At 38.1% G+C, this 16271-nt stretch overlaps 1 protein-coding gene across 1 annotated transcript in view; it reads left to right on the top strand.

Annotated features, from left to right (window-relative positions):
- The window catches only part of LOC128656941 (uncharacterized), a 239146-nt gene that overhangs the window by 5362 nt on the left and 217513 nt on the right, over window positions 1-16271 (top strand). Inside the window, 3 exon segments of the mRNA XM_053711133.1 lie at window positions 2065-2261; window positions 8759-8921; window positions 10096-10245. Coding sequence (XP_053567108.1) covers window positions 2079-2261; window positions 8759-8921; window positions 10096-10245 — 496 coding nt within the window. The 5' untranslated portion in view covers window positions 2065-2078.

The raw sequence follows: 16271 nt of genomic DNA on the forward strand, positions 1-16271 counted from the left end.
AAGAAATAGGTTATGTTTGGCCAGAGAATAATGGACGCAATAATCATAAGCTCATCAGCATGGAGAGAAATTGTGCAAAATCTTTTTGAGTACTATATTGTGTTGCTTGCACATCCAGAAACCTGTATAGTCAGATAAACAGCGCAAAATATGCCTTTATAAAATTATTTGAAGGTCCTCGCAATACTGACAAGATGCCCAAGATAATCTTGCCATAGTGAAGACTTTTAGATTATCTTTTCTAATCAATAAAATCAGAATAGTTCTAGAAAAATAATGTAGGTAACAATGGCCCCAATTCTAAAAATTTTACCACTGCCAGTCTAGACATGGCTGTCCCTGTGAGTGGCAATATGTCTCATATAGAAGTAATGAGAGCTCTCTGTCAGGTAAACGTTTGTAATGGAGACGAAGTACAGTATGTTCAAACTTTAATATTACCCCTAACGCAAATCAAAATGCGCTGTTTTTAATTAACTGTACTTTAAATATACTGTTATTTTCGTATACATAGGTTTTCCTTTCAGAGTAGTTAGTTTTTTGAGTATTTTGATTAAAGTTTGCCATCTTTTAACTTGCGAGAAAAAAACTGTGAGATCTGTAGAGCAGAAATGTTTTGAGAAATATGCTTGGATTTGGGAGACAATATTCGCACATGGAACACCCATGTTCAGCCCATTTTACCAAAAAACAATAATTATGCTTTGTGTTTTGTACTTTTAAGTACGAATCTCAGCTTTTTTTTGCTTTTTTGCACATCCAGTGTACTTAAATTATGATTTACTTTGTGCATATTTAATACGATTTATTCATGTGTAGTTTACATACAAATTTTACGTTTTATAAAAAATAAGATTTTTGGTGAAGAATTTTATTACGATTTTTGATGCACCTTACCAATACATTTTTTTCCTGCGTATTTCTGTGTGAATGGTTCAAATATTCATTTTATATTATTTTTTAATTACGAATTTAATTGTGCAGTTTTGTAATGTAAGCATCTCCTTCGCATACGAAAATGTAGTATACGCCCCTTAGCGAGACACCCTGTTTTCAAGGGTAAAAGTGGCTTTACATAATTCCACCAGGAAATTAGAAGAACTGGTGAGCATTCTTATAGAATTACACCACCCCAGAGACCTTTATAGAATTGGGGCCAATGTGAGGAGTTATCAGAAGAGGAAAAAAGTACAGAAAAGAGATAAAGGAGGGTGCAGTGTTATTGAGGACCTTGTAAGTTAGGATCAGAATTTTCAATTGGATTCTTGAGGCTCAAGAAAGCCAGTAGAAAGCTTGCCAAAAAAGTAGAGAAGGTGAGGGGGATGTATTACAGAGTGGACACATCACAGCTTGGGAGACCATATAGGATGAAGCTGCAAAAGTCAAGGTGGAATTTGACAAGAGAGGCGTCGGACAGCAATCCGCCCGATCGCATATGATCGGGTTGATTGACACCCCCTGCTAGCGGCCGATTGGCCACAAATCTGCAGGTGCGGCATTACACAAGCATTTCACAAGTAATGCTTGTCCGATGATAAATGCAGACAGCGCATACTGTTGGCATTTATCGGTCTGGTGGACACGATCGCTACAGTGGATCATGTCCGCTAGATACATGATAACTCGGCCCCTAGACGTCAACCCAAGGCTGCAAAAATATGATTTAGAAACAAAATGAATTCAACACATCACAATCATTATCTATCATTTTAATCAAAGGCAAAATGTTATTTTTCAGCTATGACGCTATATAACTAATTTTTCAGAAGAATTCAGAAGCATTATGAATGTATTTTCTCCTGATCAAATTTAATGGAAAACTGTGTTGTGTGTAGATGTTTTTTTGTAGGCCCAGAAAAGGTTTTCAAAGTTATAAATGCTGTTACATTATATTAACAGCAAAACCTACAGAAATATCAGAGTTCACAGCAACTGGACATCCAATCCAAAAGAGGAATCTCAGCTTACTGCGGAAAATAATACATTTAAAAACATATATAAAGTATAAGCTTTGTTGCAGCTTTAGTATAAATATTTTATTAACTTATGTCTTTCCTTCTGCAGGTCTTGTTGATGATATGGATTTTCCTGACCTGACCACAATATTACTGTCAATTACTGTGTGCCTTTGTTTGATAAGTCTTCTTTATGGCTGGAACAAAAATGTTTATAAGAATTTCCCTCCTGGACCAAAGCCTTGGCCACTTATTGGAAATCTGCACCTCATGGATGCTAAAAGACCCTATTTAACTTTTATAGAGGTATGATTTCCAAGGGGATAAAACTGACTAAATATTCTACTAATGGTGTTAAAATTAAAAAGGATATATTGATGCAATAATTACATGCTCTAATAAATTACTCAAGATAACTATGGGCTTGATCACATTCTGATATTAGTTTAAGATGTCAACTGATATTTTAAAAATAATCACAATCCCAAATGGATTTGGTCTAAAAAGGTAAAAAGGCCTTTGCCTTTGCTATTAAAATCCTTTCAAAAATCATGTTATTGTGATGTGAATGACAGTTATCTATGGTCAGTAACAAATTAGAGATTGTGTTTTTAAATCAATTTAAAATAAAAAATCCCAATAGAAGAAATGTTTTAAACGTCTTGTCAGTTTATCTTGAATAAAGAAAGGCCGCTATCATTCAGGAATTTTAGCCATGTGTTAATTGTTTACAATCAGGAATGGTTTCCCTACCCTGGGTTTAATAATTAAAAAAGAGGAGTTGTTTCTTGCAATTTCCTCTATTACTAGCCAGTGGTAATATGTTTTTAAATGACTGTAATAAACTTTATTTATATTACAGCATAAGGAATGCAAAAATATATATACAGGGATTGGACAAGATAATATGAACACCTATGCCTAGATTTGGAGTTTTGCGGCCAAGGGGGTGCATTAGCTACGCGTGCTTTTTTTCCCCCGCACCTTTTAAATACCGCTGGTATTTAGAGTTAACAGAATGGCAGGGTTTTCAGTGCGTTAGGCTCCAAAAAGGGAGCGTAGAGCATAATTTAACGCCACTGCAACTTTAGATACCAGCGGTGCTTACGGACGCGGCCAGCCTCAAAAACGTGCTCGTGCACGATTCCCCCATAGGAAACAATGGGGCTGTTTGAGCTGCAAAAAAACCTAACACCTGCAAAAAAGCCGCGTTCAGCTCCTAACACAGCCCCATTGTTTCCTATGGGGAAACACTTCCTACGTCTGCACCTAACACTCTAACATGTACCCCGAGTCTAAACACCCCTAACCTTACACTTATTAACCCCTATTCTGCCGCCCCCGTTATCGCTGACACCTGCATATTATTTTTAACCCCTAATCTGCTGCTCCGTAAACCGCCGCTACTTACATTATCCCTATGTACCCCTAATCTGCTGCCCCTAACACCGCCGACCCCTATATTATATTTATTAACCCCTAATCTGCCGCCCCCAACGTCGCCTCCACCTAACTACACTTATTAACCCCTAATCTGCCGACCGGACCTGAGCGCTACTATAATAAATGTATTAACCCCTAATCCGCCTCACTCCCGCCTCAATAACCCTATAATAAATAGTATTAACCCCTAATCTGCCCTCCCTAACATTGCCGACACCTAACTTCAAGTATTAACCCCTAATCTGCCGATCGGAGCTCACCGCTACTCTAATACATTTTTTAACCCCTAAAGCTAATTCTAACCCTAACCCTAACACCCCCCTAAGTTAAATATAATTTTATTCTAACGAAATAAATTAACTCTTATTAAATAACTTATTCCTATTTAAAGCTAAATACTTACCTGTAAAATAAACCCTAATATAGCTACAATATAAATTATAATTACATTGTAGCTATTTTAGGATTAATATTTATTTTACAGGCAACTTTGTAATTATTTTAACCAGGTACAATAGCTATTAAATAGTTAATAACTATTTAATAGCTACCTAGTTAAAATAATTAAAAAAATTACCTGTAAAATAAATCCTAACCTGAGTTACAATTAAACCTAACACTACACTATCAATAAAATAATTAAATAAAATACCTACAATTATCTACAATTAAACCTAACACTACACTATCAATAAATAAATTAAATACAATTCCTACAAATAAATACAATGAAATAAACTAACTAAAGTACAAAAAATAAAAAAGAACTAAGTTACAAAAAATAAAAAAAATATTTACAAACATTAGAAAAAAATTTCAACAATTTTAAACTAATTACACCTACTCTAAGCCCCCTAATAAAATAACAAAGCCCCCCAAAATAAAAAAATGCCCTACCCTATTCTAAATTACAAAAGTTCAAAGCTCTTTTACCTTACCAGCCCTTAAAAGGGCCCTTTGCGGGGCATGCCCCAAAAAATTCAGCTCTTTTGCCTGTAAAAAAAAACATACAATACCCCCCCTAACATTACAACCCACCACCCACATACCCCTAATCTAACCCAAACCCCCCTTAAATAAACCTAACACTAAGCCCCTGAAGATCTTCCTACCTTGTCTTCACCATGCCAGGTTCACCGATCGGTCCAGAGTCTTGATCCAAGCCCAAGCGGGGGGCTGAAGAGTGACGTCCATCCTCGGGCTGAAGTCTGGATCCAAGCGGCGGCTGAAGAAATCCATCATCGGGCTGAAGTCGGAAGTCCATCATCGGTATGAAGTCTTCTATCAAGCCGCATCTTCAATCTTCTTTCTTCTGGAGCGGAGCCATCTTCTTTCCAACCGACGCGGATCCAACCTCTTCAACCGACGCCTACTCGCCGAATGAAGGTTCCTTTAAGGGACGTCATCCAAGATGGCGTCCCTCGAATTCCGATTGGCTGATAGGATTCTATCAGCCAATCGGAATTAAGGTAAGAAAATTCTGATTGGCTGATGGAATCAGCCAATCAGAATCAAGTTCAATCCGATTGGCTGATCCGATCAGCCAATCAGATTGAGCTTGCATTCTATTGGCTGATCGGAACAGCCAATAGAATGCAAGCTCAATCTGATTGGCTGATCGGATCAGCCAATCGGATTGAACTTGATTCTGATTGGCTGATTCCATCAGCCAATCAGAATTTTCTTACCTTAATTCCGATTGGCTGATAGAATCCTATCATCCAATCGGAATTCGAGGGACGCCATCTTGGATGACGTCCCTTAAAGGAACCTTCATTCGGCGAGTAGGCGTCGGTTGAAGAGGTTGGATCCGCGTCGGTTGGAAAGAAGATGGCTCCGCTCCGCTCCAGAAGAAAGAAGATTGAAGATGCGGCTTGATAGAAGACTTCATCCCGATGATGGACTTCCGACTTCAGCCCGATGATGGATTTCTTCAGCCGCCGCTTGGATCCAGACTTCAGCCCGAGGATGGACGTCACTCTTCAGCCCACCCGCTTGGGCTTGGATAAAGACTCTGGACCGATCGGTGAACCTGGCATGGTGAAGACAAGGTAGGAAGATCTTCAGGGGCTTAGTGTTAGGTTTATTTAAGGGGGTTTGGGTTAGATTAGGGGTATGTGGGTGGTGGGTTGTAATGTTGGGGGGGGGTATTATATGTTTTTTTTATAGGCAAAAGAGCTGAATTCTTTGGGGCATGCCCCGCAAAGGGCCCTGTTCAGGGCTGGTAAGGTAAAAGAGCTTTGAACTTTTTTAATTTAGAATAGGGTAGGGCATTTTTTTTATTTTGGGGGTCTTTGTTATTTTATTAGGGGGCTTAGAGTAGGTGTAATTAGTTTAAAATTGTTGTAATATTTTTCTAATGTTTGTAAATATTTTTTTATTTTTTGTAACTTAGTTCTTTTTTATTTTTTGAACTTTAGTTAGTTTATTTCATTGTATTTATTTGTAGATATTGTATTTAATTAATTTATTGATAGTGTAGTGTTAGGTTTAATTGTAACTCAGGTTAGGATTTATTTTACAGGTGATTTTGTAATTATTTTACCTATTTTAGCTATTAAATAGTTCTTAACTATTTAATAGCTATTGTACCTGGTTAAAATAAATACAAAGTTACCTGTAAAATAAATATTAATCCTAAAATAGCTACAATATAATTATTTGTTATATTGTAGCTATATTAGGGTTTATTTTACAGGTAAGTATTTAGCTTTAAATAGGAATAATTTATATAATAAGAGTTAATTTATTTCGTTAGATTTAAATTATATTTAACTTAGGGGGGTGTTAATGTTAGGGTTAGACTTAGCTTTAGGGGTTAAAAAATTTATTAGAATAGCGGTGAGCTCCGGTTGGCAGATTAGGGGTTAATGTTTGAAGTTAGGTGTCGGCGATGTTAGGGAGGGCAGATTAGGGGTTAATACTATTTCTTATAGGGTTATTGAGCCGGGAGTGAGGCGGATTAGGGGTTAATAACTTTATTATAGTACCGGTGCGGTCCGCTCGGCAGATTAGGGGTTAATAAGTGTAGGTAGCTGGCGCCGACGTTGTGGGGGGCAGATTAGGGGTTAATAAATATAATATAGGGGTCGGCGGTGTTAGGGGCAGCAGATTAGGGGTACATAAGGATAACATAGGTGGCGGCGCTTTGCGGTCGGCAGATTAGGGGTTAATAAGTGTAGGTAGCTGGCGGCGACGTTGTGGGGGGCAGATTAGAGGATAATAAATATAATATAGTGGTCGGCGGTGTTAGGGGCAGCAAATTAGGGGTACATAAGGATAACGTAGGTGGCGGTCGGCAGATTAGGGGTTAAAATTTTTTAATAGAGTGGCGGCGATGTGGGGGGACCTCGGTTTAGGGGTACATAGGTAGTTTATGGGTGTTAGTGTACTTTAGAGCACAGTAGTTAAGAGCTTTATGAACCGGCGTTAGCCCAGAAAGCTCTTAACTACTGACTTTTTTCTGCGGCTGGAGTTTTGTCGTTAGATTTCTAATGCTTACTCCAGACACGACTCTAAATACCGGAGTTAGAAAGATCCCATTGAAAAGATAGGATACGCAATTGACGTAAGGGGATCTGCGGTATGGAAAAGTCGCAGCTGGAAAGTGAGCGTTAGACCCTTTCCTGACTGACTCCAAATACCGGCGGTAGCCTAAAACCAGCGTTAGGAGCCTCTAACGCTGGTTTTCACGGCTACCGCCAAACTCTAAATCTAGGCCCTAGAAAATAGGTGATATTTCTTCATTAATATGGTGTTGATTCACTATTTGCCTTTAATACAGCTGCCAACCTTCTTGAAATAGATTCATACAACCTTTGGATAGTGTCTAGTAGAATGTTGTTGTACCATTCTTCTATCAAAACATTTGCTGATTGCTTCAGAGATGTTGGAGGAGGGAATCTGCTTCTCACTCAGCTCTTCACAGTGGTTTGATGATATTCAAGTCAGGTGATTGAGCTGGCCATGGTAAATGTTGAATTTTATCTTGGTGCTCCCCAAACCAAGACTGAACTGTTCGGGCTATGTATATCGGCTTATTAGCATCTTTTAAAATTGCATCATTGTTGGAAAACAAGATTTGGCCCATAGAATGCACCTGATTACCTAGAATGTCCAAGTACTTGCTGGCATTAACTCAACCATTTACGATAATGCTGGGGCCAGCCAAATACCAAGATATGGCCGTCCAAATCATCACAGATCCACCACCATATTTTACAGTTAACATACTATAAAATATAGACAACAAAAAGATAAACAAAAGATAATTGCAACATTTTTCACTGTTGCCTACATGTATAATATTATCCCCTATAATATTGGCGTTCACATTATTTTGTCCAACCCCTGTATATAATTGAGGAAGCTTTATTATAGATGATCAGGGATAGGCATGGACCGAGGCTGTGGCGGACATTTTCCAAAGTACAGATGTTAGTGAAGGACACCAAGGTACATTTCAAATTAAAAACATCAAAAAACATACATACATTGTGGAATAGCCATCCAGCAGAAGTGGTAGAGACAGTGAAGTAGTTTAAACATGCATGGGATAGGCATAAGGTTATGCTAGATATAAGATAAGGCCAGGAACTAATGAAAGTATTCTGAAAATTGCGTAGACTAGATAGGCCGAATAGTTCTTATCTGCTGACATATTCTTTGTTTCTACAAGTCAGGAGAGTGACACTTTGCTGTCAAAAGGGCTGCACGTTAGGTGCCCCTGGTCTAGTTCCACAAGTACAAATTAGTCATCTAATCAAACAAGTTTAAAATAACATTTATATAAAGACTGCTTGTGGTATTACCTTTTATTTTTTTGTGGTTATATTGAGAGTCTGCAACTCCTGACCAAACCCACCAACATTGATGTTAATTGCATGATCATCATGGTTGGTTAGTTAGTTACGTAAGGTTTGTCAGAGTAGGCAGCGGTCGCCTAAACATAGACACCAGCACCACGCTGCCGCATAGATCAAGGAATTGGGATGGGTCACGACTCACGGTTAGTTGACTGCAGGCAGCTTGCTTCTTCCCTCACTTTCCCGCTACTAAGCGTGGCGCCGCTTGGGTCAAGAAGGAGTGAGGACCAGCATTCATCTGTTCTACTCCTCCCTCCCCTCCGTAAAATGGGTGGCGGACACTGCAAGGGCCAGTCACGGACACCAGTGTCCGTGTACGGACACTTTGCCTATCCCTGTAGATGATGTTCAATTTTAAATATATAGGGAACTGTTCATAATAGCTTTATTTCTATCTACTGTGCAGATCTTAACTAACAAATCTCTATTAATAAAATGCGTGCAACCAAAGCACTCCAAACAATTCATTTTTCAATTGTCCAATTTACATTACAGCTGTCTAAAAAATATGGTTCCATATTCAGCGTCCAAATGGGGTCCAAGAAAATGGTTGTACTCTGTGGATATGAAACGGTTAAAGATGCACTTGTGAACTATGCTGATGAATTCTCCCAAAGACCGACGATCCCCATTGTACAAGATACATCAAAGGGACACGGTAAATGCATTAATAATTGGTAGCACTAATTAAAATGCTTCTAAATGTAGGGCAAAGATTGGCTAGAACATAATCTTCAAAACACCTGACAATTCACACATATAAACAGATCAGAGACAAGCAAAAATATTTTTTATTTATCATTTTCTAATGTTTTAAAAATAGTATTCTAAATATATTCAGTAAACATAGCAGTAAAAGCTAGAAACACATTACCCATGAATTAAGCCAAAAAGTAAACTTGTAATATTTTAATAAATATTTTAAAACCACATAGTTACCAATGACCCCTCTTCATATCACAATATTTATAGTCTTCTCAATAAAGTTGTAACTCACCATGTATGCTTGAAGGGTTGATTATGCTTAGACATGTTAAGTTAGTCTAATTTCCAGTTAACCTTAAACATTTGAACTGTAAAAAACTGAGTTTGGAATACTTTAAAATGTGCAGAGTTTACAAAATCTGTTAGTAGACTTACATTAAAGGGACAGTCTACTTATTCCCCATTCCCCATAATGCATAACCAACACGGTTATATAAATATACTTTTGACCTCTGTGATTAACTTGTATTTAAGCCTCTGCAGACTGCCCCCTTATCTCAGTTCTTTTGACAGACTTGCATTTTAGCCAATCAGTGCTGCCTCATAAATAACTCCACATGAGTGAACACAATGTTATCTAAATGGCATACACAAACTAGCACTGTCTAACTGTGACATTTTTCAAAATACAGAGATGGCCTTCAAGGGCTTAGAAATTAGCACATGAGCCTACCTAGGTTTAGATTTCAACAAAGAACACCAAGAGAACAAGGCAAATTTGATGATAAAATTAAATTGGAAAGTTTTAAAATTGCATTACCTAACTAAATCATGAAACTTTAATTTTGACTTGATTCACCCTTTAACTTTATTCTTATTGGCTGTAGCACTTTAAATATATTTTAAATCTAAGTTGTATTAAAGGGACAGTCTAGTCAAAATTAAACTTTTTTGCTTATTTTAAATTTATTTCGCTTTTGAAATGCCTTATTTTAGACAAAGCAAAAAGAAAAGGTTGACTACAATCTCCCTTTAAATACATGTATTAGATTATAAATACTTCCTGAATCGGTGCCACTTTCATGGAGTACAGGGGCAGAAGGTGATTTCTACTTGCTTTACTGTAGGTATAGTTTTTGCCAATGGGGAAAACTGGAGAGTCATGAGAAGATTCACCCTCTCAACTTTACGAGACTATGGGATGGGAAAGAAAACTATTGAAGACAAAATTAATGAAGAAACTAATAGTTTGCTACAAAAGTTTGAGTCCTTCAAAGGTTAGTACATTTAGTTTACTATATCATATATATATATGGATTTAAAGTGACGTTTAACACTTTGAGACTGTCATGTACAAATATTTAAAGGGCCACTGTAGTGAGAAAATGACATACTCTGATTTGTCAGATTATGTAGTTTTAACACTAGTGACCCTGCTGTGCTATGTGTATAACACCCACAAAGGATTTAAACACTAACGGCTAGATTTGGAGTTTTGTCGGTAATGACCCGAAAAACTAACGCCGGCTTTTTTCTGGCCGCACCATAAAAATAACTCTGGTATTGAGAGTCCACATAAAGGCTGCGTTAGGCTCCAAAAAAGGAGCGTAGAGCATTTTTAACGCAGCTTCAACTCTCAATACCAGAGTTGCTTACGCAAGCGGCCAGCCTCAAAAACATGCTCGTGCACGATTCCCCCATAGTAAACAATGGGGCTGTTTGAGCTGAAAAAAAAACTAACACCTGCAAAAAAGCCGCGTTCAGCTCTTAACGCAGCCCCATTGTTTGCTATGGGGAAACACTTCCTACGTCTGCACCTAACACCCTAACACGTACCCCCAGTCTAAACACCCCTAACCTTACACTTATTAACCCCTATTCTGCCGCCCCCGCTATCGCTGACACCTGCATTTTATTTTTAACCCCTAATCTGCCGCTCCGTAAACCGCCGCTACTTACATTATCCCTATGTACCCCTAATCTGCTGCCCCTAACACCGCCGACCCCTATATTAGATTTATTAACCCCTAATCTGCCCCCATCAACGTCGCCTCCACCTGCCTACACTTATTAATCCCTAATCTGCCGAGCGGACCACACCGCTATTATAATAAAGTTATTAACCCCTAATCCGCCTCACTAACCTTATAATAAATAGTATTAACCCCTAATCTGCCCTCCCTAACATCACCGACACCTAACTTCAATTATTAACCCCTAATCTGCCGACCGGAGCTCACCGCTATTCTAATAAATGGATTAACCCCTAAAGCTAAGTCTAACCCTAACACTAACACCCCCCTAAATTAAATATAATTTTAATCCAACTAAATTAATTAACACTTATTAAATAAATGATTCCTATTTAAAGCTAAATACTTACCTGTAAAATAAATCCTAATATAGCTACAATATAAATTATAATTATATTATAGCTATTTTAGGATTTATATTTATTTTACAGGTGACTTTGTATTTATTTTAACCAGGTACAATAGCTATTAAATAGTTAAGAACTATTTAATAGCTAAAATAGTTAAAATAATAACAAAATTACCTGTAAAATAAATACTAACCTAAGTTACAATTAAACCTAACACTACACTATCAATAAATTAATTAAATAAACTACCTACAATTACCTACAATTAACCTAACACTACACTATCAATAAATTAATTAAATACAATTCCTACAAATAAATACAATTAAATAAACTAGCTAAAGTACAGCATTCTATTGGCTGTTCCGATCAGCCAATAGAATGCGAGCTCAATCTGATTGGCTGATTGGATCAGCCAATCGGATTGAACTTGATTCTGATTGGATGATTCCATCATCCAATCAGAATATTCCTACCTTAATTCCGATTGGCTGATAGAATCCTATCAGCCAATCGGAATTCGAGGGATGCCATCTTGGATGACGTCCCTTAAAGGAACCGTCATTCTTCAGTTGGACGTCGCCGGAAGAAGATGGGTCCGCGGTGGAGGTCTTCAGGATGGAGCCGGTCGTCATCGGATGAAGATAGAAGATGCCACTTGGATCAAGATGTTTGCCGGTCCGGATCGCCTCTTCTTCCCGGATAGGATGAAGACTTTGGAGCCTCTTCTGGACCTCTTCAGCCACCGGATGATGGATCGCCAACCCCCGCTTGGGTTGGATGAAGATTTTGGAGCCAGGACGGATCGGTGATACCTGGTGAGGTGAAGACAAGGTAGGATGATCTTCAGGGGCTTAGTGTTAGGTTTATTTAAGGGGGGTTTGGGTTAGATTAGGGGTATGTGGGTGGTGGGTTGTAATGTTGGGGGGGGTATTGTATGTTTTTTTTTACAGGCAAAAGAGCTGAACTTCTTGGGGCATGCCCCGCAAAGGGCCCTGTTCAGGGCTGGTAAGGTAAAAGAGCTTTTAACTTTAGTAATTTAGAATAGGGTAGGGCATTTTTTATTTTGGGGGGCTTTGTTGTTTTATTAGGGGGCTTAGAGTAGGTGTAATTTCAGTTTGCTCAATTGTTTTATGACGGAAAAATTCCGTCATATGTCCTTAAGAGGTTAAATAGTTCTTAACTATTTAATAGCTATTGTACCTGGTTAAAATAAATACAAAGTTACCTGTAAAATAAATATAAATCCTAAAATAGCTATAATATAATTATAATTTATATTGTAGCTATATTAGGATTTATTTTACAGGTAAGTATTTAGCTTTAAATAGGAATAATTTATTTAATAAGAGATAATTAATTTCGTTAGATGTAAATTATATTTAACTTAGGGGGGTGTTAGTGTTAGGGTTAGACTTAGCTTTAGGGGTTAATACATTTATTAGAGTAGCGGTGAGCTCCAGTCGGCAGATTAGGGGTTAATAATTGAAGTTAGGTGTCGGCGATGTTAGGGCGGGCAGATTAGGGGTTAATACTATTTATTATAGGGTTAGTGATGCGGATTAGGGGTTAATAATTTTATTATAGTAGCGCTCAGGTCCGCTCGGCAGATTAGGGGTTAATAAGTGTAGGCAGGTGGAGGCGACGTTGAGGGGGGCAGATTAGGGGTTAATAAATATAATATAGGGGTCGGCGGTGTTAGGGGCAGCAGATTAGGGGTACATAAGGATAACGTAGGTGGCGGCGCTTTGCGGTCGGCAGATTAGGGGTTAATAAGTGTAGGCAGATGGAGGCGATGTTGAGGGGGGCAGATTAGGGGTTAATAAATATAATACAGGGGTCGGCGGTGTTAGGGGGAGCAGATTAGGGGTACATAAGTATAACGTAGGTGGTGGCGCTTTGCGGTCGGCAGATTAGGGGTTAATTATTGTAGGTAGCTGGCTGCGACGTTGTGGGGGGCAGGTTAGGGGTTAATAAATATAATATAGGGGTCGGCGGTGTTAGGGGCAGCAGATTAGGGGTACATAAGTATAACGTAGGTGGCGGTCGGCAGATTAGGGGTTAAAAAAAATTATTCGAGTGTCGGCGATGTGGGGGGACCTCGGTTTAGGGGTACATAGGTAGTTTATGGGTGTTAGTGTACTTTAGAGTACAGTAGTTAAGAGCTTTAGAAACCGGCGTTAGCCCAGAAAGCTCTTAACTACTGACTTTTTTCCTGCGGCTGGAGTTTTGTCGTTAGATGTCTAACGCTCACTTCAGAAACGACTCTAAATACCGGAGTTAGAAAAATCCCATTGAAAAGATAGGATACGCAATTGACGTAAGGGGATCTGCGGTATGGAAAAGTCGCGGCTGAAAAGTGAGCGTTAGACCCTATTTTGAGTGACTCCAAATACCGGCGGTAGCCTAAAACCAGCGTTAGGAGCCTCTAACGCTGGTTTTCACGGCTAATGCCAAACTCCAAATCTAGGTCATAGTTAATGTACAGCTCAGGAGCAGCAGAGCACTGCTCGTGCCAAGCAGAAACTAATGGTCAGCTTATCAACAGGGGTAGTCACACAACTGGTTCATGCAACTATCGCTGTTGATTGGGTGAGAGACCATATCCAGCAAAGCACTGCTCGTGCCAAGCAGAAACTAATGGTCAGCTTATCAACAGGGGTAGTCACACAACTGGTTCATGCAACTATCGCTGCTGATTGGGTGAGAGACCATATCCGCTTGGAGCCAGCAGTTCACTGCGACTCCCGGGAGGTCCTGAGTGCTCTTATAAATTAGAATATGTCATTTTTCTTTTGTAATTGCCTTTTAATTATGTGTGGTAAACAAAATTTGCAATAAACTTTGCTTATTTTGCCCCTCTTTCTGTAATTTTTCTCTGAACATTATTGGTTTTCTCTGTTCCAATGATTTTCTATAATTAATGGGCCCTACTATGTTGAAACCTAGGTTTCCCCCTATCTATTACTTTTGCTGAGGTCAATTAGAGAAAGATATAAAGCAGTCAAGAAAATTATAGATTATGGGAAATCTAGGTTCTATGAGTACAGCTCTGCTGAGCTGAAACACATTAGACTTGTTTGCATTGTCACTGGTTTTACTGTATGGATGTAATTTTTGAACAACGCTGCTTTTAAAGGGACATGAAACCCAAAAATTCTTTCATGATTCAGATAGAGAATACAATTTTAAACAACTTTCTAATTTACTTCTATTATCTAATCTGTTTCATTCTCTTGGTATCATTTGTTGAAGGAGCAGCAATGCACTACTACTAGTTTCTAACTAAACACATGAGTGAGCCAATGACAATCGGTTTATATATGCAGCCACCAATCAACAGCTAGAACCTAGTTTCTCTGCTGCTCATGAACTTGCCTAGATAAACCTTTCAGCAAATAATAACAAGAGAAGGAAGCAAATTAAATAATAGAAGTAATTTGGAAAGTTGTTTCAAATTGTATTCTCCATCTGAATCATGAAAGAAAAATTTTGGGTTTCATGCCCCTTTAAGCGCATCTAATAAAATTTTACCTTTTATGGAGACATCGGCTCAATCCTTTCTACTTTGCTTTGAAATCTAGGTATCAACATGGCGTCCATTACTTTATAGAAACTAAAGTACTTTACAGAAACAAAATCTTTACATTTACATCGTTAATAGTTAATTAACCAATATACTTAAAATAAAAACACATTTACATACCATTCTTATTTCAGCATGTGTGAGACAATAATGACCGCCCTTAGAGAAGGGCAGAGCCAACAACCAAGATAAGCAGATCTTCCCACCAATCATAAAAGGCATGCAAAGAATCAAGAGACACCCACTTCAATACAAAATATGCAAAAGTAAATATGGCTGCGCACTAGTTCACAATAACGCAGTCACATTAGTGCTCGCATGCGCAGAGGATATTAATAGCACGGTCATGACAGATTTCAAAGCTCCAACATGACCACACTATTAGAAATGATGCGCCGAATACTATATAGCTTAGCATAATTTCTGATAGTGCGGACTTGTAAAATTTCTCCATTTTCAATCCATGCACTGAATATGTGATACCGATTTGCGTTCTATGTTAGCTTATGGGAGTAAAAATAGCGGGCGACGGGTGAAATATACACTCCGCATTTATATGCGCCCTTATATGTGATAGTAAAACCGGACTAAAAAACGGCATTGTCGGCTTTTGCGGGCGACACCGCATATGTAATATTGTCCTGTGAGCTTTTTTTGCACCTTAAATTTAAACGCTATTGCAAGTTATATTTCAGTGAGTGATGCACACAAACTATATATTGTTTTTTCAGAAGACCCAGCAGGTTCAGAATTTACCATTATTATATTTAGATTTTGTAGCATGTGAGTAGACTGCAACTAAAAATTTTTTGAGAATATATATGTTTTGTTAAGATTTTAGTAAGATTTTAGTAAATAACATTGAAAATAGCCAAGTGATCATTCTTGCTACTGTGACCACTTTACAAAATTGTTCGCCAAATTAGAAAGACGATCCCATACAGGCTTTTGGAGGTTGTAATAAAAATTAGAGGACTCATTTGTGTTAGAATAGAAATAAAGGAACATTTTTTTCTGCTACCATAGTGCTCACCTAGCTATTCAGACAAAATGTACATATTTGTTTTTAATAAAGGAGCTTGTACACTTTAAAATAAACTTTATTGGAGCTCTATAAATATTTAAGATATTTTATTAAGTGTCACTAAATAAACACTCTCTAGTAAAAACCATATTGTGTTTTTTAACATTTTTTTTTAATTTTGGGGGCTTTGTGCATTCAAGACCACCACCAGTTGAAAGAGCAGACAATTCTCTTTCATATGAAGGGTCTTGATTGGCCGTAGCTGCTAAGGGAACTGAGATCGAGAGGGTTGACTAACCCCCCCATCCAG

The sequence above is a fragment of the Bombina bombina genome, chromosome 4, assembly GCF_027579735.1.
Source record: "Bombina bombina isolate aBomBom1 chromosome 4, aBomBom1.pri, whole genome shotgun sequence".
Lineage (NCBI taxonomy): Eukaryota > Metazoa > Chordata > Amphibia > Anura > Bombinatoridae > Bombina > Bombina bombina.